The 26,840-nt window shown below is 40.7% G+C and overlaps 1 protein-coding gene across 1 annotated transcript in view; it reads right to left on the reverse strand.

Moving 5' to 3' along the window:
* Positions 1–26,840, reverse strand: part of LOC143934121 (BAR/IMD domain-containing adapter protein 2-like) — a 250,433-nt gene that overhangs the window by 33,501 nt on the left and 190,092 nt on the right. The window contains exons 7-10 of the mRNA XM_077457444.1: positions 7,466–7,618; positions 3,115–3,324; positions 850–1,090; positions 563–764 (exon numbers count right to left, since the gene is read on the reverse strand). Of these exons, the coding sequence (XP_077313570.1) occupies positions 563–764; positions 850–1,090; positions 3,115–3,324; positions 7,466–7,618 (806 nt within the window). The remainder of the gene's footprint in view (positions 1–562; positions 765–849; positions 1,091–3,114; positions 3,325–7,465; positions 7,619–26,840) is intronic.

Consider the following 26,840-nt stretch of genomic DNA (forward strand, 5'->3'; position numbering starts at 1 on the left):
GACTAAGGGAACTTTTCATTTTCATATGCTTTCACTTTAAGCATCAATAATTCATTGCTCATTTAAAAATGACCTTTTTTTCATTGATACATGTCCCCCAGGGCAGTACCTGGACCCCAATAAACACTGTGTGTCCAATTACTTACATAGAAGCCTTCAAAATGTGCACTTTAGATTTTTCACGTTCGGGTCCCAAGTTCGGGACTTCAAAGGGGTTCATAATTTGGTTCCGAACTTTCATGATGTTTGAAAGTTCTGGTGTGAACCGAACAGGGGGTCATTCGGCCCATCTCTACTGACTAGTGACTACCAACAGATTACTTACAAAAGAAAAAACTGTAAAAAACTGTAAAACGAAGGACTTATCGTGTTTAAATATAAACTGATATTTGTAGTTTATATTTAATTACATTAGTAAAATGGATTTTGGTGGGACTGCTTCCATCCAGTGATCCTCATGAGAAATCAGCATGCAGCTGTTTGGGCTTATTACACAACACACACCCTACAAGGACAAGTGAGTCAGTGAAATCACCATGGCTACTACACAGCCATAACTTACATCTTGGTGGCTTCATTTTCTCCATAATGCCAGCCATCCTTGGCCTCTGGCACAAGTAGAAGGATGATATCCCCTTCCTGGAAGTTTAATAAGGTGCTGTTCTCTGAAGCCGTATGTGAGAAGATCGCTTGAACTCTACGTCGCTCTACACGAGGAGGTAAGACAGAGAGGGGGCTGATCCGAGGTAGGGTTTTATTTTCCACTAATCAAAGAAAAAAAAATGCCTGTTAAAACTCCAGCACTGACATTCTTAATAAATACAGGGCCATTATGACAATAATACTTACCCAGAGTGGCCAATCTGTTCTCTGAGGCTGGTTTGCGTGGTATGGGTAAGGTGCATGAATACATTTCATTGGCCTTGGGGGTTGGCGGTGTGGGAGAAGCTGGCGTTGAAGGAACTGGAGGGACCACTTGATTGGTGGATAATGGGTCTATAAGAACAGGGTTTCCCATATCACGAGACCCTCTTGTGCGATGAAGACTTTCTCCATTAGGAATTGGAAGAACTTCTTGAACAGACATTCTCTGAAAATTTTTAGAAATCGAAATAAAAAAATAGTGGAAAAGTTAAGGTACACCTAGATGCTCTGTTGTACTGTACAAGATTCATAAAGTGCCAAACTTAATTTACCTTCCCTGACTGAGCCAAATACTTCTTAACCTGTTTCACATGGTCCCCCTCCCAGACACTGTAGCACAGTGTGAGGCTTTCTGTAATAGAGGCATTGCTGCCAATCCAGAAATCGCTGGGCAGGACTAGGTGTGACCTAACAGATGGACAGCAGATACATATGCCTTTCCTTCTATGGGGCAAGTTCCCATCAGTGTTGCTGTGGTGCGTGCTGAGAAAAGAACTACATGCAGTACTTTTTCAGTCCAGTGGGTTGGGAGCGTAAGGCCGCTGTGGTTAACAGAACACTATTGAAAAGTGACATTTCAAGAAAGTTCTGTAAAATAAAAGTAAACAGTGCAATGTACTGAGATTGGCACATTGACACTGTGCCTCGCAGAAAGCACCAGCAGCCATGCAGTTAGCATGATTTGCTGTTGTTTGTGTGCTCTCAAAATCCAACTGTTAAAAAATTACAGTTTTAATAGTATACTCCGAAAATGACAGTGTGCTTGTGCACCAATGTACTGTTAAGTGAAAGGCTTTTTGGTTCTTTTTAGCCCACCCCACTCCACTTTAATCTAATAAAAGCTCAAACACCTGTAAAAACATCTTTTTTTGAGCTGCAGTGTGCATGAGCCCTTATATTTGTCACTGAACCACAAACCCCACACATAAAAGGTATGGTTTGCATATGCTGCATTGATGATGGCCCTTTTGGGGGGAGCGGCTACCTGGTTTTGACAGGTGGACTGAACCGTAAGTTTAGCCCCCCGTCTTACCCCTGCAGCCTTCTGGGACACTTTACAGGTTGCAGAAGACTGCAGCCCATTCACAGAGCATCGCACACTTCGCGCATCCGCAGTAGGAAATCGTTTGTGAAGCCGCACAGTTTCACCGTTGGTTTCTCTCATGCTGTGTACACACGACCGGACTTTCCGGCAGACTAGGTCCAATGGTCTTCCCGACAGACTTTCGAAGGAGTTCTGACTGACTTTCCGAACGAACGGACTTGGCCACACACGAACGGACTAAGTCCTTTCGAAAGTCTGTTTGTTCTGAACGTGATGACGTAAACGGAACTAAACATGAAGTTCAATAGCCAGTAGCCAATAGCTTCCCTTGCGTCGTATTTGGTCTGTCGGACCAGCACACAGACAAACGGTTTTCCCAATTTTAGTCCGTTGGAATTGAGTCCGTCGGATTGATTTGAAACATGTTCTATTTCTAGGTCCATCTGATTTTATTTGAAAACCGATTGGAGTATCCCACACACGATCGAATTGTTCGACAAACTAATCCCTTCGGACCTAGTCTGCCAGAAAGTCTGGTCGTGTGTATGCGGTATTAGTCAAGATGGTGGCTGATAGCCGATTAAAGAATTGGCTCGGGTGAGGACACTGCTAGATGCCTGGACAGGTAAGTGCCCTAATATAAAAAGTCAACAGCTATAGTATTTGTAGCATCTGACTTTAAAAAAAAAAATTGGGGGGGGGAGTTGGCCTGGAGATCTTATTTAACCATTGTAGTTTCAGAGCTTCAAGACAGGAAGAGGACCGGAATCCTGGCACTGAAACTTTCTACAGGATCCAGCTGCCTGCAGAATGTGAAGCATCCTTTGTTACAGGTACTATAAAGTTACATGGCTAAAATGTTATGGATTTTTGTTTTTGTTTTTTTTTTATACATTTTTGGGATTTTTTTTTATAAACTTTAGATTTAAGAAAGTACACTAAATTACAGAGGCCTTTTTTTGTTTGACTAGATAAATATCTTGTGTACGATTTTACACAATTAAAGCGAAAGCAATTAATATGCACTTACATCATTATTATTCAGGATTTATATAGCACCAACAGTTTGTGCATGGCTTTATAAAATAAAGGTAGACAGTACAGTTATAATACAATTCAACACAAGAAAGTTAGCAGGTCCTTACATGGTTTAAAGAGAGTCCCCCACCTAAAAGCGGAACTAGTTCAGGAGGGACATCTAGCGGTTTAGTGCTTGGCACCGGATCTGAGATGACTAGCTCAGTCGAAGCATTAGCAGTTTGTTTTACAAGCATCAGTGCACGTTCTGGAAGTTTTGTGGGCTGAGTACATGACTGCTGCCATGACGGTAGCTTGGCACTTAACAGTTCCTTCACCTATAAAAATATAGAAAAAAATCTGTTTTAAAAGAGAAGTTCAGTGTTTTAAAGAAACAAACATTTATATTCATTTTTATACTCACCTAGGTAGACGCAGCATTGATTTGATGCTGCATCTGTCCCCCGCTGCTTCTGTAGTGAGAATTGAGTGATCAAACACCACTGATCGCTCAGTTCTCACCCTCCGCTCTGAGCAGAGAGCTGTGACTGTCAGTCGGCAGCTCTCTGCTCTGTCCTCCAGTGCTCACTGGAGTGCTGGGTTGTGGAGGGGACAGGAGGGACTGGCTCAGGCTCTCAGCAGATCGCTGAGATGCTGAACCAGGTGGCATTCTAGGCTTCTGGGCAGATACCAACCATATGGTTGGGATCTTTTCAGAGCCTGGACTGGCTCTGTGACATCAGCCTACAGCGGGCTTCAGTCTGCTGTCAGCTGAAAACAAATCACAGGAGTGCCGAACGATTGGCGCCCCTGAGATCCATAGGAGAAGTATGGCCAAAAAAGCTCCTTTATAAAACATGGTAAGCAGTTGCTTAAAGCAGACTAAATCCTCCTATCTATTGAGGTCAGTGCTAGAAGCTTCTATTTAGATCTGTATTTGCCATGGTGCTGCACACATGACAAACTATGATACCAGCCATTGAGGGCTTAAAAGCTTGGTTGAGAGCTGACATAATCACACTGACAACTGTGACAGTTATTACCATAGCCAATGCCTTGAATGTAGCATTTACTGCACATACGCTAATAGACAAAATGTAAATGAAAACGACATTGGTATGTTTAATTAAAAACCAACTCCTGGGCCTAGATAGTTTTAATTATTTTTTTAAATCTTTTTTGTTACTGTCATTACTGTCATTTTGTTATTTCTGGAGCTCTCTAAGCTCCTCTATGTGTCTATGAACACCATTTTCAGGGTTGTGCCTCTGCTCCCTCACTTACAAAGAGTAGTTTAGACAGCTCCTGAAGTAATGAAAAAAAAAAAATACAGTATTCATGAGAAAATTAAAGATACAATAACATTCTGCTGTGCCTTGGGTTGGCCTTCAAGCATAATATTCATTTAACATTTCTATGCTAAGCATATTTTGGGAAACAAATAAATCTTTGGGTTTAGTTCCACCTTAAGAAGAGCCTATCACAAAGGAAGACACGTGTTATTTCACTTTTGGGAAAGCAATTATTGAGGTCCCATTCCCACCTGAGCATTTTGTATCTTGAATCTCCAAAATGCTCATTATCAAGAATTCAATTTTGTTAAACTGTGCCTGTTCCCTCCTGATTGTAGGGTTGCTTGAAGCTTTAAGTTAAAAAAAAGTACATGAGCTTCTTTTCAGCAACAAATGTGAAGAGCTTTTGGACCCAATCAACTTCAGTGGGAACAGCTGAAAATGCTGTGTGTTGTTGTGCGATTCACATGCAGTTCTGTGTGGTGTCATTTCAGCTCATTCAGAATGGGCCTAAATCACACCGCACCAAAAGTAGTGCATGCACTACTTTTGGAAACTCACTGCAACTGCATCACATGGTACTTCTGTACCATGCGTTCTGGTGTGGGCAACTGCACTGCGTTGCCACCCGTGTTTTGGGTGTCATTAACTTAATATTGAGATGCAGATCACAACTGTAGTGCATTTTGAATGTGATGCGGGAAGTGAGCACAGAACGCGTTCTGGTGTGAACTGGCCATTATTGACTGACTTGATACATACTATTTAAAGAGGAAGTAAACCCTGATGAGTTTACTTCCGCTTTCATTCCCTGTAAAGGCAAAGCATAATGGACTACTATGCATTGCATAGTAGTCCATTATGTGTCACTTACCTGACACAGGAGCCAGCGAAGTCACCGCTGTCCCCTGTAGTTCCGAGCGTCCATCTTCTTGGTGGGTCTCCGTGGGTCTCCGTGGGTCTCGCTGCTCCGGCGCTGTGATTCGCCGGAGCAGCGATGCGCACGGGAGCCGAGACTCGCGGCATTGCCGTCATCGACGATGCCCCCCTCAGTGCGCCTGCGCGCCGCTGTCTACCGCGCATGCGCCGTAGATAGCGGTGCCCGTCTTCGGGCAAATATCTCCTAAACCGTATAGGTTTAGGAGATATTTCTTGGACCTGCAGGTAAGCCTTAATCTAGGCTTACCTGTAGGTCAAGGTGGTTTGTAAGGGTTTACAACCACTTTAAAAGGCAGTGACTAGTTAAAATATAACTAAAGGCAAAACTTATTTTTTGTTTTGGACAGAGTGGAGATGAATTAGAACACCTGACAAGTTTTTATTGCTACTTCTGCACCGGTTAGGGAGATTCACCCTCTCTTTGTCCTGTTTAATTATCATTAATAGTGAAGGTAAAAGATAAGCACACATTTTGAGTTGTCCCTACAACCGTAATAGAGGGGAAACCTTCCAGTGTGGACACTGGTTCTAGTGGCCTGGGGGGGGGGGGGTAATCTTGCAATAGGACACAGATAGCAAAAACAAGAAGTATTTTACTACTATTGACCCCCCCCCCACTTACCCACAAAGGTAACCTACCTAGGCAGGAAGACCTAGGCTGCTAGTGTATAGGAGAAACTTGTTTTCTGGTAGGATCAACAGGTATTGTAATTACACGCATTGTACATATATAACAGAACAGTGTGACTGGTATATATAACAGACCAAAAAATATCATTACTTCCTCTTAGGTCTTCTGGACAGGAAGTAAAGATAAAACTCACCAGTATAGACAGACATGGTAATACAAATTTGACAGAGGTTATAACCCTTCCCCACTCTAAAGTTAACATAGCTTTGCCTAACTTTTGCCTTTTATTTAAATTACTTTCTACATATACATTCATGTATAACTCACCTAAAACATCTTCAAAACTGTTGGCCAATGTTGTCTATTAAACCCACTAAGACAATGAGAGAAGATGCAACCAAGAGTGGGCTAATTTAACATTTTAAATCTTTAGAATCAATGACACTGTTTTATAGGAACTTGATTATGAAGCCCATGGCAACCAATTAGACTGCTTAAAAAATGTATGTACTGTTAACATCTTGAGCTGATTATCTAAAGGAGTTGAGAATCTTCACTCGAAAAATTGTATGAATATTCACATTAATTATCCAATCACATGAAAAGCAAATTCCTGTTTACTCTGAATACCCAATCATGTGCAGCTGCGTTTTACATGACTGGATAATTGAAGTGAATATTCAAAAGATTGAAGTGAACATTCTAAACTCCTTTAAAAATTCAGCCCAATTTTCTTTAATTTTCCAAGCTGTGTTTGGACATCATAATCATGTCCCTACAAAATTGGATTGTTGATTCTACATACGATTTAAATTAGCCTATTCTTGGTTGAATCTGAGTTTGCTTGATCCAGTTATTGTATCACACACACTAAAAAGCTAGAACTAGACAATCTATCTTCACAAAAAAAAATTGGAGAAAGAATAGTAATAATTTTATAACAGTATCTAGAAAGGGGGTGGTATATTATTATTATTATTAGTATTATTATTATAACAACAATAATAATAATAGTTATTATTATTATTGTTATAATTATTATTATTATATAGTCCCAACAGTTTTCACAGTGCTTTACATTATAAAGGGAGGAAATACAGTTACAATACAATGTAATACAAGAGGGTTAGTATTTTCGTTGAGGGTGAAGGGTCTCTTTATTATTTAAAATTAAGAAAAAAAATTCCACTTATGTCTTGCTAGGAATAGCAACATATATTCAGAGTAGTAGGTGCATAGAACAAACTGTACTTGTTATTAAAAAAAAATACTTGTAAAGGAATTTATAAACAGTATTTGTTATCTTAATTAACATCAAAACTAAAATAATAGACTAATAATATTATAACTGAGATATGCTTAGTTTTCTGAGCGATCAGAATTTTCTCCTACTTTCAAAACAAAACAAGTGAGTCTAGGGCAGTGAAACTATTACCGCAGTTAGCTGTGACCTCTTCTTTCATCTTAGTAATATCTTTTGGCCTTTGATAAGGCTTACGTGTTAAGTGGTCTTGGAACAAATACCCCTTTGACCCTATAATAAAGCAGCTGTGTATACTGTATATTTATCAGTAGTGATGACGTCCAGTGCCAATACTGGTCAACTTTGTGCTGTACCTTGCTGTGGTAGGCACTGAAGTGCTTGGACACCGCACATTGCCGGTCCACCAGAAAAGAATATCTCCGTCGTTCTTCTGTTAGAGCTGCTTTATAGCCCTCCGCCACAAATTGGTCCAATTCACACTGCTTGGTGCTCATAATTTCAACATACTGCAAAAACAAAACAGGGTACCTATTGAATAGTTGTCATAATAATAAAATAGTAATAAATAAGTAAAATAAAATAAGTAAAATACAATGATGATATAGCTTTGCCAATGTGTAATCCAGATCTTGATCACAGCCTTTACACATCGGCTTAAATTCTAGCCCTCCTTTGCTTCTTCCTTCAACTTCATACCACCAGAAAGATGTAACTCAATGAGTAACAAAAGCTACTCCAGGAGCTCCTAACTTAAGGGCTTAGTATAGTTATTTTTATTTTGAAATCAGCACTGGGGACAGTATTGACATTTAATGAAAAGTGCTGGTGCCAGCTGTCTTAGTTGTAATATTCCATCATCTGCCCCCCCCCCCCCCCCCCACATCCCCTCAACACTCCCACAGTGGTAATATTCCTGTGTTGTAGAGAGTCACTACAGCCACTGGACCTGTCATAGGTACTCATCCAGAGTGCTGACTATGCCTGCCCTTTCCACCCCCTCCTCCATTCATTGCTGTACTATATCTTCCATAAATTAAAATTATGCTATGAATGGAGGATAGGCAGATTAAAGAAAGGTCAATCTCCTTCATTCGTAGAGTGCATTTTATTGCTGAAAACTTTAGTACAGCTTTTTTGATTGGAGGGAGCAAGGAGAAGCATAGTTGGAAGTTTTGATCCCTATGACAGGTCCAGTGGCTGTATTAGCACCAGAAGATTACCACTACACAAAGCATGCACCGCTCAGGCCAACGAGGTGTGATATCATTACAGGTGCTCGCCCCTAGACATGTGCATTTGTTTTCGTCCGAATGCATTTTTGTCCAAATTTCAGGTATTTTCGTTTTCATTTTCACAAACGATAACGAAAGCACAGAATCCGAAAAACAAAAGATCCGACATAAATATATGCTTTATTTTCATTTTCCTTGTTACAACAGTTCGATATAGAATAGTTGATTCGACGTGACGCTGACAATAACAATCTGTGTCTATAGAACCTGTGGTCGAATGTGCCTAACCTTACCTCTATTAGTCCAAGATTATATAAAGAAAATATTTGACAGAGAAAAAAGATTTGACAGAGAGAAAAGATTCTGCAAGTTACTGTTCTAAAAAGTGTTTGGGGACCTGGATCCTGCCCCAGGGGACATGTATCAATGCAAAAAAAATGGCCGTTTTTTCGGAAGCAGTGATTTTAATAATGATTAAAGTGAAACAATAAAAGTGTAATATTCCTTTAAATTTCGTAGCTGGGGGGTGTCTATAGTATGCCTGTGAAGGGGCACATGTTTCTGGTGCTTAGAACTGTCCCTGCACAAAGTGTCATTTATGCAGGAAAAAAAGTCCTTTAAAATCACTCACAGCCATTATGAATTGTCGGCTCCGTAATACAGAGAACACTCATTGAAAGTCATTGATAAAATAAATAAATAAATAAAGCGTGGGGGTCCCCCAAATTCAATTACCAGGTCCTTCAGGTCTGGTATGGATATTAAGGGGAACCCTGCGTCAAATTAAAAAAAAAAATTGACGTGGGGGTCCCCCTAAAAATCCATACCAGACCCTTTATCCGAGCACGCAACCTGGCAGGCCGCAGGAAAAGAGGGGGGGACGAGAGAGTGGCCCCCCCTCCCTCCTGAACCATACCAGGCCACATGCCCTCAACATTGGGAGGATGCTTTGGGTGTCTGTGACCCCTCAAAGCACCTTGTCCCCATGTTGATGTGGAGAAGGGCCTCATCCTCACAACCCTGGCCGGTGGTTGTGGGGGTCTGCGGGTGGGGGGCTTATCAGAATCTGGAAGCCCCCTTTAACAAGGGGACCCCCAGATCCCGCCCCCCCTGTTTGAAATGGTAAGGGGGTACAAAAATACCCCTACCATTTCACAAAGAAAGACACACCCCCTCCTACGAAATTTAAAGGAATATTACACTTTTATTGTTTCACTTTAATCATTATTAAAATCACTGCTCCCAAAAAACGGCCGTTTTTAAAACTTTTTTTTTGCATTGATACATGTCCCCTAGGGCAGGACCCGCATCCCCAAACACTTTTTAGGATAGTAACTTGCATATTAGCCTTTAAAATAAGCCCTTTAGATTTTGAACGTTGGAGTCCCATAGACTTTAATAGGGTTCTAAAGTTCTCACGAAGTATGCTATATACTAGCTCCGTCGAATCTTCTTTATACATTCGACAGACACCATGAGCCTTCAAAGACAGATTCGACCGTAATTCATGTGGATTTTCGGAAGAATGCAATTTTTGAACGAAAAACTAAATAAATAAAAACGAATTTCGTGACTAACTAAATAAATTCATTTTTCGGACGAAAACGAAATTCCGAAACGAAATATTTTACTCTGCACATGTCTACTCGCCCCGGCTGGATTGTGTAGAAGAAAGAAAGTGGTCGCACACTGGAACTAGGCGTTTGCTTGACAGGAATCTTTATTGTCGCATTCCAGACAGATGATACAGGACCAAAGTTAACGTTTCACATGGCTATACCGTGCTTGTTCACAAGTTAACCTGTTAACTTTGGTCCTGTATAATCTGTCTGGCATGCGACAATAAAGACTCCTGTCAAGCAAACTTCTCGTTCCAGTGTGCAGCCACTTTCTTCTACACAAAAGATTATCACTGCAGGGTTGTGGGGCTGAGGATGGAAGATTACAACTAGGACAGCCAGAACCAGCACAAAGGACATATGTCATTAAATGTAATTATGGTATTTTATGCTGCTTAAAAAATAAATTTAAACTTAATCTTTAAAGCATTAATCAAAGATACACTCCAGTTAAATCTGAAATTTAGGCTGTGAAATGCAGATTAAAGACACAGAATATTGGTTTTTACCAAGGCGTACATATAGTACAGCCCCTATCACATAGCACAGCCCTGTTTACAAGAGGGAGAGAACTGATTTTTCTCTGCTGCAGTTAAGTAAGAAAAGCAGGTGAATGGATCTTCGAATCTAGTTGCACTGGATAACAGAAAACTCAGATTAAGGTAAACAACGTGAACTTTCTGGCAGTTTAATTATTTCTGGCATACTGTAGCATTTTCACGTCGCTGACTGATCTCACTTGAAAATCACCACTCAAGGCCGCTCCAACTGTTAGCATGCAAAGAGATCACTGGAGCAGATCCACCTCGTCCCCATGAAACAGAAAACAACTGGAATGCAGAAGAAGCAGAGTGTACTTTTTTATTCTGGTGCAGATATACACAAAGAAGTGATTTTTAGGAGGGAACCTTTCTTCTTCCACAGACAACAGTCAGCAACACAAAGCAGATCACATTAAAATAAATCAAAACTAGCAAAAGTGTACAAATTTGTTGAGTGGGATAAATACAGAATTCTTTAAACATTTCAAAAAGTACAATATAATACTGTATACAGAGTTTAGCGGTTAAGAAAATGTAATGTATAGCACAGAGTAGAAGTTTGTGGTACTTTTGTGCAGTTATCTTGACAACATCCAGTGGAAAAGTGTGCAGGTGCAGTAATGGTCAGTATAGAAGTGTGTGGGAAAAGTGATTGTAGAGAAGTGTGTGGGTATGGTGCTGGGCAGGTGTAATGTAGGTGCAGTGTGTGTCAGAGGAAGTGTATGTGTGTAATATGTAGGTGTACTGGTGGTCAATGGAGAAATGCAAAGGTGTAGTAGAGGTCAGTGGAGAAGTATGTGGGTGTAGTGGTGAGTGATTGCAGAGGCGATCAGTGGGGGAGTGCATAGGTGCAGCGGCTGTTAATGGAGATATGCATGGGTGGCGGTTAGTGGAGGAGTTCATAAATGCAGTGACAGTCAGTGGAGAACTACGCATCAAATCAGCTGCAGTCATTTGAGAAGTGCTTAGGTGTAGTGGTGGTTAGAGGAGAAATGCATGGGTGTAGTGGTGGTTAGAGGAGAAGTGCTTATGTGTAGTGGTGGTTAGAGGAGAAGTGCATTGATGCAATGGCAGTTCGTTGAGAAGTGCTTTGGTGCAGCGGTGGTAGAAATGTGTGTAGGCACAGTGGCAGTTAATAAAGTAATGCATAGGTGCAGTATTGCTAAGTGGAGAAGTACACATCAAAGCAGCTGCAGTCAATAGAGAAGTGCCTGAATGCAGTGGTGGTTAGTGGAGAAGTACATGGGTACAGTGGTATTTAGTTGTAAAGTTCATTGGTGAAGTAGCGCTTACTTGAGAAGGGCATTGGTGCAGTAATGGTTGGTGGAGATGTGCATGGATGCAGTGACGGTTAGCAGACATGTACGTGGGTACAGTGGCAGTTAGTGGTGAAGTGCATTGGTGCAGTGGTGGTTAGTTAAGAAGGGCGTTGGCGTAGTGGCGTTTGGTGGAGATGTGCATGGGTACAGTAGGGTATGGTGGAGATTTGTATGGGTGCAGATGTGCATGTGTGTACTGGTAGTTAGTGGTGAAGTGCATAGGTGCAATGCTGATTAATGGAGAAGTACAAATCAGTGCAGTAGCAGTCAATGGAGAAGTACATGAGTGCAGTGGTGGTTAGTAGTTGTGGTGGTTAGAAGTGCAGTGTGGAAGTGGCAGTTTGTGGAGGAGTACATGGGTGCAGTGGCATTTAGTGAAGAAATATGCTGTGTAGGTTGTTACAGTGGCATTAGATACATAAATATATGTCGGTGCAGTGGCTGGTGGGCAGTGCAAAAGTACCTGTCATGCAGTGGTGGTCCGTGAGGAAGTACAGAAATCATTAACAGCACATTTTGAACATGTGAAATTCTACAGGTGTTGTACTGCATACAACCTACACTGTACGTAGCATAACTACATACGATTACAGGTAAAAAATGCAGAAGACAGTTGGTGGGTGTGAACATGTTCAATATCAAACAATAAGATCAATGTAAGATGAATGGTAAATGCTATCTAAAGGACACTTCATCTTGCCCTTTACTCTGCCTTATTAAATAATTAATATAGAGATTAACCCTACATGACAGAGCACGGGTAATGTGCAAAGTGCAGTAACTCATAGAAATCAACCCCACTAGCCAATATTCTGATCATATCAGTTGCTCTTTGACAGTGGTGTCACTATGGGGGTGTGGACTGTATCCGGGTGACACCCGCCAAAGGGGGTGACACCATCAAGTAGGAAGTGATATCCGAACATGATGGTGTCACCCCTATCCATGACAGCACACAGATCTGCGTACTGGCACCAACAGAGGCTGGTTTCTGGGTGCGCACCATGACCGTGCACTGTCTGCCGGCCTAAAACTAGCCTGCCCAGGGCCCTGCGGGGCACTGTAGCAAGCTAGACAGGAGAGAGTCCAATGCACTAGCCTGCCCAGTGTCTACTGCTCTATCCGGCTCCTGCTGTCACATGACATAAAAAGTGTAAACTTTGTGTTCTATTAATTTCAAATGATATTGTTATCCAAATTTGCTAGTTGCTTAAAAGTTATTAACGACACCACTATTACCATTGTTAAATTATTGTTAAATTATGGGGGGGGGGTGTGACACCATGTTTTAGCTCACCTGGTGACACTAACCCTAGTGATGCCACTGCTCTTTGCACTCTGGATAACACTTTGGGGTTGATTTACTAAAACTGGAGAGTGCATACTCTGGTGCAGCTCTGCGTAGAAACCAGAGAAATCAGTTTCCAGTTTTTTTTTTCCCAAAGCCTAATTGAACAAGCTGAAGTTAGAAGTCGATTGACTACTATGCAGAGCTGCACCAGATTTTGCACTCTCCAGTTTTACTAAATCAACTCATTTCTGTCTTTTATTTAGGTGTTAAATCTTAGGGGTCCACTTTAAGGCATTCACTGAGGAAAAAAAAAATAATGATAAGAACTGTCAAGCTATCAGTTGACCAGACAAAATGCAGATTGCTTTAACTTAACTGTTGATAGTTCTTGACAGATGCTTATTTACACCAGAATCTTTCCCTTCTCCTCAGAACAATTAGAAAACATCTGGTGGACCTGCAATTCACCCCACAGCTTATCAGAGTCAATTTAAACTTAAGCCAAATACTAAAGATGTCAAAACATCCCCTCTGTGAGTCAACTAATGTCTACGACTAGGGCAAGAATTACTAAAAGGATGTATCAGCATGAGGAACATTCTGACACAGAAAGGGTTACCACGAGGTCTTTGGCCTCCTGATCTATAGCTGAATAAACAGGATGGCACCAAAGCATTACGTTGGGGAAGAGTGGGTGGGGGGCATCCTTAGATTCTTTATAAGAAACAGTCACTATTCATTGCCCTCTCCCCTCCTCTCGGCCTCCACCACCAGCTTCATCTTCCCTCCTCAGTTAACCTCCCCCCATAGCAGTCCCCTACTAGACTGGCCTCAAGTAGGCAAGCCATGATCCAAAAGTAATGGTTGCTGTGGTGACCATGTTTACAAAAGGGATGCAGAGATAATGCCAAAGCCTTTCCAAATCACTGGAGCCAAATGCTGTTCCTCCCTCCAGCCTCCTCCCCCAGCCTCCTACACAGCTGACATACTAATGAAAAATGGACCCGAGAGCTGAGACAATGTAGATCCAAGCACACAGCAACTCAAAGGCCCGAGCCATAGAATGATGGAAGAAGCTTTTAATACGTGTTTTCTATACATCTCTAGCTGCTCAATTACTTTTATTAATGTGGCATTCCAACCAAGACACGGGACAAAGTGGGTCTCATGGATAATGATCCCCTAAATGCCAAGAATGGAGAGTCACTATTATTCTCAATAAAGAACTTTTTGTTGATGTGTTCATTCACTTTTCAGGATAGATCCATCATTTTTTTTCCACAATGCCACCATCAACATTTATATTAAAGGAGCCCTCTAGATGTGTAAGTATGGGCAATGCCCTACTGGGTGGGTGGCAGAAGTATAGTTAAAAAAAAATAAACGTCCATCGAGTTTATATTTCTAAATGATGATACAGGAAAACATACATTTTTCTTCCTAGACCAGTTTAAAACACTCAGAGTATTCTTTTTTCTTTAACAAATGTAGATTGTAAGCTCCCTGAAGGCAAGCACTGATGTGAATGTATAGTATATATGTAAAGTGCTAAGTACCTGTAATAACAATGACCCCTTGACGCCAACGTAACGCATATATGCGGCCTTCTGCTTCAAGAGGTTGTTGTACCAGGGTGATGCCCGGTACTGTTGTTTAGAGCTTTCTTGTAATAACAACTGATGTGGCTAATCAGCTGCTCAGCTGCTATCACGAGGTGCGGGAGGGGACGTCCCTTCCCCTCCGGCCGCCTTCCATGGTTCACGCAGGCTCTCCTGTCCCACTGGCAGCGACCAGCCGTTGTGTCTGCTGACTGGCCGGAGACTCAAAAAAAGCCGGGATCATCGTTGATTAGGTCTCAGATCTAGTAACCTGGAAGCGATTTCATGACATCACTTCTGATTTACTGGAGCCTTAAAGGCGCCAGATTTAACAAAACGACACTATTCATAACAGCTAAACTTGGCGTTTTGAATGCTTTTAAGTACCATGGAGGGATTTGGGGGTATTATAGTCCCCAGATTCCACCATAAAGAGTACCTGTCACTGCCTATGACTGTCACAAGGGATGTTTACAGCAATAAATGTGATCTTCTAGATTGTATTCTCTGACGAGCAGGGCCCTCTGATCCCTCCTGTATTGCTTTGTATTGTAAGTGTACTGTCTGCCCTCATATTGTAAAGCGCTGCACAAACTGTTGGCACTATATAAATCCTGAATAATAATAATAATAATTTAAAAAAGGGACAGTGCAAAAAATATATATTTTTTAAAAATAAATAAATAAGAAAAAAGAAATGTAAGCACCCCATCCCTCTGTGCTCATGCACAGAAGCAAATGCATGCGCAAGTCCTTCCCGCAAATTTAAACTGTTCAAACCAGAGTTTAGAGTTAAAGCAATAATTCTAGCACTAGACCTCCTCTGTAACTGGTAACCATTAAATATTTTTAAAGCAACACCTATAGAGATTTTTATGTACTGTAGTTGGTCTCCATTCCACGAGTGTGCGCAATTTTAAAGCATGACAGGTTAGGTATCTATTTACTCGGCGTAAAATCATCTTTCACATTATACAAAAAAATTGAGCTAACTTTGTTTTTTGTTTTTTTTTATTCATGAAATGTATTTCTTCCAAAAAATTTAGTTTGAAAGACAAAATACAAATATAGTGTGACAAAATATTGCAATGACCGCCATTTTATTCTCTAGGGTCTCTGCTAAATATATATATATATATATATATATATATATATATATATAAATTTCTAGCAAAAGATACTGATTTTAACTTGTAAGCAACACGTGCCAGAAAAAGGCTTAGACATCAAGGGGTTAAATAATACATGTATAGAATCAAGCTCATCTACTATAGCAAAGAACAAAGAGCAACAACCCATAGAAAGCAGTCAGCATTCACTCATCCGCATTAAGTGTACTTTCACACTGGGTCAGGGGGACGTTAGCGGTAAAGCGTTGCTAGTTTTAATGGCGCTTTACCGTTGTTATTAAGGCGCTTTTCGGCCGCTAGCAGGGTGCTTTTAACCCCTGCTAGAGGGCAAATAAGGTGTTAAAAGCACCTGTAAACCATTGCAATGGCAAGGACGTTGGAGAAGCGGTGTATACAGTGCTGCTGTACCGCCCCAGATGCTGCTTTCAGGACTTTTTATCCTGTCCTGTAAGTGCACCGTCCCAGTGTGAAAGCACTCATGCTTTTACACTTGGGTGGGTTGAGAGGCACTTTTCAGGCACTTTGCAGGCTCTATTTTTAGGGATTTTTATTTTATTTTTTAAAACCTGAAAAGCGTCCCAGTGTGAAAGGGGTCTAAGTATTGATCTCTAGTTTCAGATTACTATACAATATTACTGCCCTTTAGGCCATGATTATATCTTTGCACTGCGGCCCCCACCTAACAATTGTACATTTATTTTATTTTCAATAATTGTTATTAATTTTCTATGAGAAAAAAGTACAATAGTAGAATTGCACAATGTAATAGACAACTGTACATTTATTTTAAACATCAGACCATCCTCCACAGTTATTACCTCTTGTATCTCTTGACCATCCCTCTTAGATTGTAAGCTCTAATGAGCAGGGCCCTCTGATCCCTCCTCTATTGAATTGAATTGTAACTGTACTGACCTTGTGTTGTAAAGCACTGCATAAACTGCCTGCGCTATATAAATCCTGTATAATAATATAATAATATAATAATAATAATATATAATAATAATAATGGCATCCCAATGCACAAAGGCAACGCTCCTGTGTTGCAATGCAACACATTTTATCATTATTGTGCACTGACATGTGTTACATTCCCAAAAAGGGTCAGGTGATTCCTTGTGGAAATGCTAGTTTCCTGGCTGTTAAGCAAACCCCCTGGCTTCAGTATTGCCCAAGTCCTTGGCCAAGGACCTTTTAGCAGATAAGTGTTCACAACTTTTCTTTTCTTTCCTGATCTATGTGACTGTTCCAGGTCATAGAGACAAAGTCAGTGGGTCTGAGACTGTCAGGCAACAGTCATTTAATGTTTAACCCCCCTAATCATACCGTTTATGTCAGATTTTTTAATCTCAAAGTGGTACATTGTTTTGCAGAGAAATTTTGCTTTTTATATCGTAGGCCTATAATTCTTATGCCCTGTACACACAGTTGGAAATTCCGATGGGAAAAGGTCCGATTGGATTATATTGTCGGAAAATCTGATCGTGTGTGGGCTCTATTGGACTTTTTCTGATCGTTTGTAGAGCATTCCGATGGACAAAGTGCCACGCATGCTCAGATCAAATTACAAGACCAAAGCTATTGGCTACTAGCCTCAACATAGCCCCGCTGTAACAAACAAATGTCATCACGTTCCAAACGATCGGATTTTCCGACAACTTTGTCCGATCGAGTGTATGCAACACAGGTTTCGGACAAAATCCATCAGAAAAAATCTGACGGATTTTGTGGTTGGAATGTCCGACTGTGTGTACAAGGGCTAAGTAATAACTCACTTAAATCTGTCCAAACAAGAGTCTAGTAGTATGATAAAGTTTAAAACACCAAATCATAAATTATAATATAATAAATTACTATAATTATAAAAAATAATATAATTATAATACAATTAATTTCCCCATGATTCACTATCACTCAATTCTGCAAGAGTTCTAATTTACTATCGCTGGTCGAAAACCGCTTTTTGGTTGCCATGGACAATCTCCAGTTTCCAGGCAGAAAGAACAGTATATATAATATAAAACTGCATGCAGGGCATTGGACAAAGCATTAGGGAAAAAAGGGATGTGAAATGATTTGCTACAGTAATGTAATCTGTAAGTGTATTGTATGTGTTATGTTTTTTGTTTTTTTAACTTTGCCGCCAGGTTCCGCTCCCCATGTGTTGTGACGCTCGCAGGGAACAGAGCCTGGCACACAGAGCATCGGGCGGAGGACAGAGCCCGCACACACAGCGGGGGGGACATTGCAGGATCCTGGGGACACTGTAAGTAACCTGCACCAGGATTCTGCAATGCAATCCCAAGTGTGGCTCGGGGTTACCGCTAATGGTACTGAAATGTAACCCCGAGCCACACTCGGGATTACTGCCAGGGAGGTTAAAGAAACATATTTTTTCAATAAACTCACCAAAAACACGAAATATCTGCAGTCTTATAAAAGCTCACAATGTTATCAATAGCCCTTTGTAGCACACCTCAGAGGGTCAGTTATAATTCTAGAGGAGCTTATATGCTTACTACTGGTCTAGACATGTGCAATTTGTTTTGTTTTCCGAAATCGTTTTTCGATTAAATTTGTCAAAATTTGTTCATTTGGAAATTAACAAAACCCCCTTTTTTTTTTTTCCATAATACATTTATTGAGATGCAAAAATACAATAATCACAGATATATGCAACACTTTAGTGGGAAACAGTCAGACAGAAAAGTACAATATTAAAGTTAAGGAGTTCTCTCAGTTATACATGTATCAACTCCCTGATGGTGTGTCTGCAGGTGAGGGAGTTGTCTAAAGAGAGAGTACAAATCCTACATTCACCGTAGAGCCTCATGTAGTAGTGTGTTATAAGTCAGGGGAGGGACCAATCTTCAATAAGGGAGTGGAAGAGCAAGAGAGGAAAGAGAGAGAAGAGAAGAGAAAGAGAAAAAGAAAGAAAAAGAGGAAGAGAGAAAGAAGAAGTAAAAAAAAAAAAAACGGGGGGGGGGGGGGAGGCGGGGAAAACTTAAAGGGGGAAGGGGGAGGGTAGAAGGGGGCCTATTAGGGAACAGGGAGGTAGGAGGGGGATGATGCTATGTTGAATCTCTTCTGTCATCACTAAGCGTTCTCCAGTACGGTATGCCCATGTGGGTCAATAGGCCTCCAGTCCAGTCGCCACATATTCAACTATTCAAGGGCTATAGGCTCGGAAACGTTGTGTCGTTTTAAAGTGAATCCAACATGCCCACGTATTCGTAAATTTTGTGATTCGTTCCTGAGAAATGTGAACTAGCTCCTCTAGCTCTTCTATTTTAGAGATCCGCCAAAACCATTCTCCCACCGTAGGAGTGTGTGTCGATCGACAGTGTACCGGAATACATAATCGAGCAGCGTTTACTAGGTGCATAGCTAGTGACTTAAAGTAAGTGTGTTTGGGTAGACTAGTGTGGTGTAGCAGGTACTGAGCTGGGGAGTAATCTATATATATGTGTATATGTGGAGATGTGTGCAATAAGTCCATGTACCTCCTTCCAAAATGGTTGTAAAGCCTCACAGATCCACCAAATGTGGAGCATCATTCCCTCCACCCTGTCACATCTCCAGCATCTATCCGGGATCGCCGGGGAAATTCTGTGTAAGAGCGTAGGGGTCCTGTACCACCGTGTCACGATTTTATAGCAGTTCTCTTGAATATCCACATTGAGGGAACCTCTGTGAATATATTCGTTAACAAGAGACCAGTCACCGTCAGTAAGGGAAATTCCCAGCTCCCTTTCCCATGCCACATGCGCCGCATCCGGTGCTGTAGGCCTGTCGTCGGCGAGTATAGCATAAATAGACGCAATCAAGTGTCTTTGCGGGGGAGGTTTAGAGCATAACAGTTCGAAAGGGGTCAACTGTCTTGTCCACGTCCCTATCGGGGCTTGGGAGCATAGGAAATGTCTTATTTGTCTATATGTCCAGAATGGAAAAGAGTTGGAGCGGGATAGGGCGACTAAGTCCTCGTAGGTATGAAGGGAACCATGTGCAAAGAATTGGTTCGCTAGAACCTTAGCGTGCGGCCAGACCCGTCCTAAGAAGTCGTTGGACATTCCGGGCGTAAAATCGGGATTGTTCCTTAACGAGGTAAGGGGTCCGGGAGCCGAGGAGAAAGCGCTATTTTTAGTCGCCTGTCTGAAAGCTACCAGGGATGGGCCAATAAGGGGGTGCGTTAAAACCTCCATTGGCCAATGTCGCGGCAATATCCAAGGTAAAGATTCAAGCGGGTAGCGTATAAGTGATTTCTCCAGGGATACCCAGATTTTCCCCACCTCATGTATATTCCAGTCGACCAAACGCGTAAGATGGGTTGCTAGGTAGTATTTGTAGAGTTCCGGCAGACCGATACCTCCTCCTGATTTCGGACGGGTAAGGCGCTGATAGCTAATGCGTGGGGGGGCATTCCTCCAAAGGAACAAGGAAGCTGCGGTATTTTGATCGGGATGCCCTGCATAAGATAAAGAAGGCGCGGCAAAGTTATCATCTTCAGTAGAGCCGAGCGTCCAAACCAAGACACGTTAAGGTTTCCCCATTCTTTTAGATCCCGTTGGGCTTTTTTAAGAGCTACCAGGAAGTTTGCACTATACAGCTCATCTAGGTTGGCCGTAATTTGAATTCCCAAATACGTGATGGCTTTTTTGTTCCAAATGAATGGAAATGAGGTTTCAAATCCCTCTACCTTATGTCGTGGCAAGGAGACATTCAACGCGTTTGATTTAGTGTAATTAATTTTCAAGTGGGATAGTTGCCCAAAGTCTTCCAAATTCTGTAGTAGGTTGGGTAGTGAGATACGTGGGGCAGATAGGGAGAGAAGTATGTCGTCTGCAAAGGCGGCAACCTTATATTCTTTGTCGTGGACGGTAAGGCCTTTGATATTGGGGTTACTACGGATTTGATTAAGAAAGGGTTCCAGTGAAAGTACGAATATTGGGGGGGGACAAGGGGCAGCCTTGACGGGTACCATTGCTGATGGTGAAGGCGCTCGACAGGTGACCATTAATGCGCACTCTCGCAGTTGGAGAGGAGTAAAGTGCCATAATGTGGGCCAACATGCGGGGGCCGAGGCCAATTGTCCTCAAAACCTCCCGAACAAAACCCCTTTTAATGAATTTTGTGGAAAACGCAAATTTTGTCAATTCGAAAATTCTTAAATTCAAAAACAACGAAAATGATAACAAAAATCAGCAAATCCAAAAGAATGAAAATCTGAAATTAAAAACTAAAACATGAAAATTCGTAAAACCCGAAAATCTGGAATAATAACTAACTAATAACAATAACTAATACTAACTATTAAATTATAGGTATTGAAATTTCCTTTCAAATTTGGCTGTTAGTGAACATTACGAATACGAATTATCTCAAATAACAAATGCCGCATCTAGACGAATGGAATGCAAAGAATTAATGATAATAAATAATAATAATAAAAATGTATTATTATTATCTTTAAAGATTTTATTGAATTTTAACCAATTACAAAAGAGTAAAAATAAAGACAGACAGTTCTCTTCCATGTTGAAACAACTAGAGACCGTGAAAGAAAAAACAACAGTTTTAGCACAACAATGTCGGTCCCAATCTAACATATTTTGTGTATCCCAAACCAAGTGTAAGCGTGACTTCGTAGAGTTACAACTCGGGTAAAGGCACAATAAAAGGGTAGGGATGATGAGTCGCTTGCCTAGCTTTTCCTGGCGGAGTCTAAGAGCTTGCATTCAAGAATGCTCTAAAAAGGCTGTTTGACGCCCAAGGCTCCGTACAGATATTCCTTATAGGTGATATGTTATCTATGGCTATTCGAAAATCGTCAGTATAGCTCAGTAAGGGTTGGTGTAGACCGAGTCTTAGATTTTGTGGGCGTCATTGCAAACACTTGAATCCTATGGAGGGTAGTGGCTGGGGGGGTTAATGGGTGGATAGTGTACGAGGATCCTATGTTTGGAAGAGGGGGGACATTACAAAGGGGGCAGGGGGGGTAGGAAAGGGTAGCAAAAGGGATAAAGAAAGTGGGGGAGAAAAAGGAAACGAAAGGGAAAAAGGGGGGGGGGGGTGAGCTCGCCTCCCGGGGTTGGATTAAGTAGCCACCAATGTTGTCAGGAGCGAGATCTATGTTCTATGTTCTTAAATGAAGTAGAATGTCATTTGTTCACGCTATTCGTTCGGGGATCAAGATGGGCCTTTAAGGATGTTAGCGTAGGATGGGATGGATTTGAAGTGGATCCAACAGGCCCATTTTGTGCTGAATTTCGATGGTGTGTCACGGGCAATGTGTATCAGTTCTTCCATCTCTGACGATTTATTAACTCTGCACAGCCATTCTTTGATTGTGGGTACCTGGGCAGAGTTCCATTTGGTCGGGATGCATTGTTTGGCTGCGTTTAGCATGAACATGGTTAAGGATTTGTGATAGGTGTTATGTGTTCTGGGAGAATGGTGTAGTAAACACTGAGCTGGGGAAGGTTCAGTGGCATATGTAGTAACCTGTGTAGTAATTTTACAAACTTCTGTCCAGAAGGGAACTATCAGGGGGCAGGACCACCAAATGTGTAGGAATGTTCCTGTGCTGGAGTATTATTATTATTATTTATTATTAATTTGTTACGTTCCATTTATTTAGAAGTGGCATTCGTTATTTCGGATAATTTGTAACTTCGGATAAATTCGTATTCGTTACATTCATAAACAGCCAAATTTGAAAGGAAATTGCAATACCTATAATTTAATAGTTGATTATTATTAGTTAGTTATTTAGTTTTTTCGAATTTTCGGATTTTCTAATTTTCGGATTTTCTAATTTCCCGAATTTCCTCAAATTTAGAATTTCTGAATTTTCTAATTTACGAATTTTCAAATTTATGAATACTGCATCTAAACAAATGGAACATAACAAATTCAAATCTTTCCAAAGTTATGCATTTGTTCAAAATAACTAATTTCGATCATAACGAATGACCTGAAAAACGAATAAAACAAAAATGAAAACGAGCAAAGTTTTCGGCAGGGCACATGTCTAGGTCTAGCATATAAATTACATATGTACATGCTGGTAGGTTAATTGGCTCCTGTCTAAATTGGCCCTAGTATGTGTATGTAAGAATGTGAGTTAGGGATCTTAGATTGTAAGCTTTTTGAGGGCAGGGGGTTATGTGAATATGCAATATATACGTGAAGCGCTGTGTAAATTTATAGTGCTATAAAAGTACCTGTAATAAATAAAAAATAAATATGTGAGAATTTAGGGGGAAGATATTTTACTTAGGCTAGTCATAGATATAAGTGGGTGTTAAGACATAGTGGTACACTCTAAACCCTTACACTTCAACATGAGAAAAAGAGCAGTGGAAACCATTAAGATCAACTGTTCTCCTCAAGAACATTCAGAAGGCAATAAATATATTTGACAAGAATAACTGATTTTCCAGCCTGTCCCTGGACTACGTCATCTATGACGAAACACGTAGAGTGGGGCCTACGATAGTAACGTCATCACGCTATTGGGTCTGACTGGTCGGTTGGATTCGTGCCTGGAGTGGAACCCATAGAAACGCCATTCGGCTGTATTCAAAGCCGCTTTCATTCCACTAGTCTGTGAGTGCAATATTTTATCCCTTATATTTAAGACTTTAATTACACTACTGCACTATAAGAGCTCCCTATTTGTTTTACCATTGAGCATTGTTGGAGTTACTTGGATACGGAAGGGTTGGAGGGAGACCTTAAACCTCTATTTGCTATTTGACCACCTGTAATTCAGTGGTCAATACCATCCAGAAAGCAGCTGTAATATACTTTCTGGTTGGGGATCACTGCACATCATCTGTTTTTGTTTAGCATCATGGATCTTGCACACAAGTGTTTCTCATCGCTGATTTTGATGGAGATGACCTTTTCTGTTTCTGGTGGACTTCAATGATGGGCTTTGTGATTAATTTTCTCCTTTCCTTTGAATCACTGTTTTTTTTTTTTATCATTCATCACTTGTTATTATTGACACTTTTTAGGCATTTAAATGCACGTGTTTGTTTTTATTCACTGGGGTGTTAGCACTGCATTCTTTACACAAGAATAACTGATTATCTTCTCCCTTCTATGAGGAGCAACTTTGGATCCGACTTGAAGTTGCCCCAAGTCGACCCTAGTCGCCTCAAGTCACGCGACATGATAAAATCAAGTTAAGTGAATGAGAGTCGTCTTAATGCACACTGCTGAAGTCGCTCCAACGTCAGAAAAGGTTCCTGTACTATTTCAATCCAACTTCTAGGCGACTTGTACCCATTGATTATAATGGAAGTTGCCTCCAAGTTGGATCTCCTGTCTTAACTGAAGCAACTTTCCAGGTAGTAAAAATAGTTTTCTAGGCAAACCCCTCCTTCCCACAGAGCTAATTATGTGATTGACCACTGGCAACGTCCCCTGTCCTGGAGGCAGGTTATAAGTTGCCCCAAGTCGCGCTGTGATTTATACTCAAGTTGTGTCCAAGTTGCCTCCCAAAGTCGCACTGGAAGATGTGTTGCCCTTGTGTGAATTGACTCTAAGTCTCCATGGACACTGGACGTTAAAATAATGTCATAAAAACGGCAGTAGCTTTGCAGTGAGTCTTTCAATGTTTTTTTAATGGTTTTGCAATAGCGTTTATTAGCTTTTTTTTCTGCATTAGCATTTTTTATTTTTTATTTTTTAATATGTCAAAAACTTCAACGCTGGTGAGCCACGTTTTTGAGCATTTATCAACGTTTATCAGCGTTTATTAGCATTTGGAGTTTTTTGTGGTCCAAAAAACAACTCCTGAACACGATTTTATAGCGTTCAGAAAACAGCCCATAAACTCCACTGCTGATAAACATCCAAAAACGTCCACGTGTGCATGGACACATAGGATTACATAGAGGGGAGTTCATGGGCTGTTAAAAAAAAAAAGTCCAAACCCCCAAAAACTGACGTTTATGAGCTCCAGTGTACATGGAGCCTAAAAGTGGCAAGGTTATACAATTCCTTGTTCATAGGCAATGTCGCATGCCTTTCTTTGATCAGATGAACTGTCAAAGGCTATGTAAATGTCACATTGCAATATTTCACAGTGCCCAGGGCTTCTATACAATAAGGAGTGCGATGAGGTCACTGCACAAAAGAAATACTCCTTATCTCTAATATCATTTATAAATAACGGTGCACAATGTTGTACTATACCGTATTCAATCATCATCTTCAACAACGAATACAAAAGGTTGAACAATACTGGTGCCTATAGATTGCACATACAATGCGCTGCTTTTTGCAGCATTCAGTGTAGTAATTGTGCTGTAGGAAATGCCTAGAGAAGATCTTTTATGTGGAACTATTTGCTAGCTTCAGACAAGTGTCTCTTTCCTTTCTGACAGCAAACAATAGAACCAAGAAGTTCAATGACAGGAACTGCATGACTTACATAGGAAGTGTACGTAACCTAGGTCAATCTGTTATAAATTTGAACTTTATATTGTTTACAAACATTATAAAAAAGCTTAATAAAAACTATCTTTATGAATGAAGCTAAATAATTAGCTTCTAACTTCAGCTTGTTCAATTAAACTTTGATAATAAAAGCTGATTGCTTTCTATTGAGAGCTGCACCAGATTTTGCACTCTCCGGTTTTAGTAAATCAACCCCCCTGTGGCAACCCTATAAGAAAAAAAGGGGGAGACAAGGGTTTGCCTCTAAAAATAAAGCCTGCCCAGCACAATCACTACCGTTTTTCTCTGCAGGTACTGGGAACCCACCCTAAGTAAATCCTCCCTTCAACACCCCCCCCCCCCTCCGCTCCCTGGGCTATTGCCTTGCAGGAAGTGAATGGAATTCCCCCTAAAGCAAGCGAAAATCCCAATTTTGACAGCTGTCACCTGGACATGGGTGCCTATTGACAGATTTCTCATCAATTCCTGTTCTAATGACCACTGATGGGATTTCAACTTACATGCTACTGGAATAGGAAGTGAGGAGGAAACTATTCAGTGGGGGACACGGACAGTAATAATAATATAACACGGCTTGAAACCCTTGCCTACATTACTACATAATCAAAAAAATGTTCCCTTAATTATCAAAGTCTGCAGTAAACAGCACAATGGTTGCATCTATATTTGTATAAAAAGTATATTTACTGCAGCACTAGTCAAACCTACACTATTTACTAAGTTCCAACTTTTTGTTAAAAAAAAAAATTATAAAAAGAAAAGAAAAAATATATATAATTTGTTTGTTTTTTTTAGCACAAAAAGTTGGAACTTAGTAAATGGTGTAAGTTTTGAATAGCGCTTTACATATTTTTTTTATACAAGTATTAAATACCTTTCTGGTATTTGCAATGCAGCTGCTGGGCTAAGGAAGATCGATTACCTAAATTGGCGCAGACAGAATTGTTATATTTCCTAGGTCTTGTCTCTCTATACAAGGACACACCATTAGGGCTCTCTCACATTTGCGTTAAATTTAAAGCAGCCTAAAAGTGCATTAACGCACCTATAACGTTAATGAGCATTTTGGATGTGTTGTACAGTCACTCATGTTGTGTCAGGCAACAAACTGCAAAAAAAAAATACAGGCGCGTGGAAAAGAAGTATAAAGATATTTGTAGAAGACCCCATGGAAAGCTGCTACCCTAAAACTCATATGAACAAATGAGAAGGCAACCAATGTACAATCCCTGTGAATGTACTATAATGCTTCTCAAATGCTGTGTGTGTGCGTTTTTTTTATCAAGGCTAAAATGATTTTGATGCTTTGTGAACGCAATGTAAATGCACTGTAAATGCCAAAAGGCGCCCTTACAGTGTGTCTAAGGTGTGGTTGTGGTGCGTTTCAATAGAAGTAAATGGAGGCAGTTACAAAGCATCAACGTATGCTAAACTCTGCAGGCAGCATCATTTCTGCCTCGTCGCAATGCTAATGCTACACCCCCATCCGCTCCCTATTGTAATAATTCTGGGTGGCATTTATAGGC

The sequence above is a fragment of the Lithobates pipiens genome, unplaced genomic scaffold (assembly GCF_037356315.1).
Source record: "Lithobates pipiens isolate NorthernLeopardFrog02 unplaced genomic scaffold, aLitPip1_a1.2 Scaffold_27, whole genome shotgun sequence".
Lineage (NCBI taxonomy): Eukaryota > Metazoa > Chordata > Amphibia > Anura > Ranidae > Lithobates > Lithobates pipiens.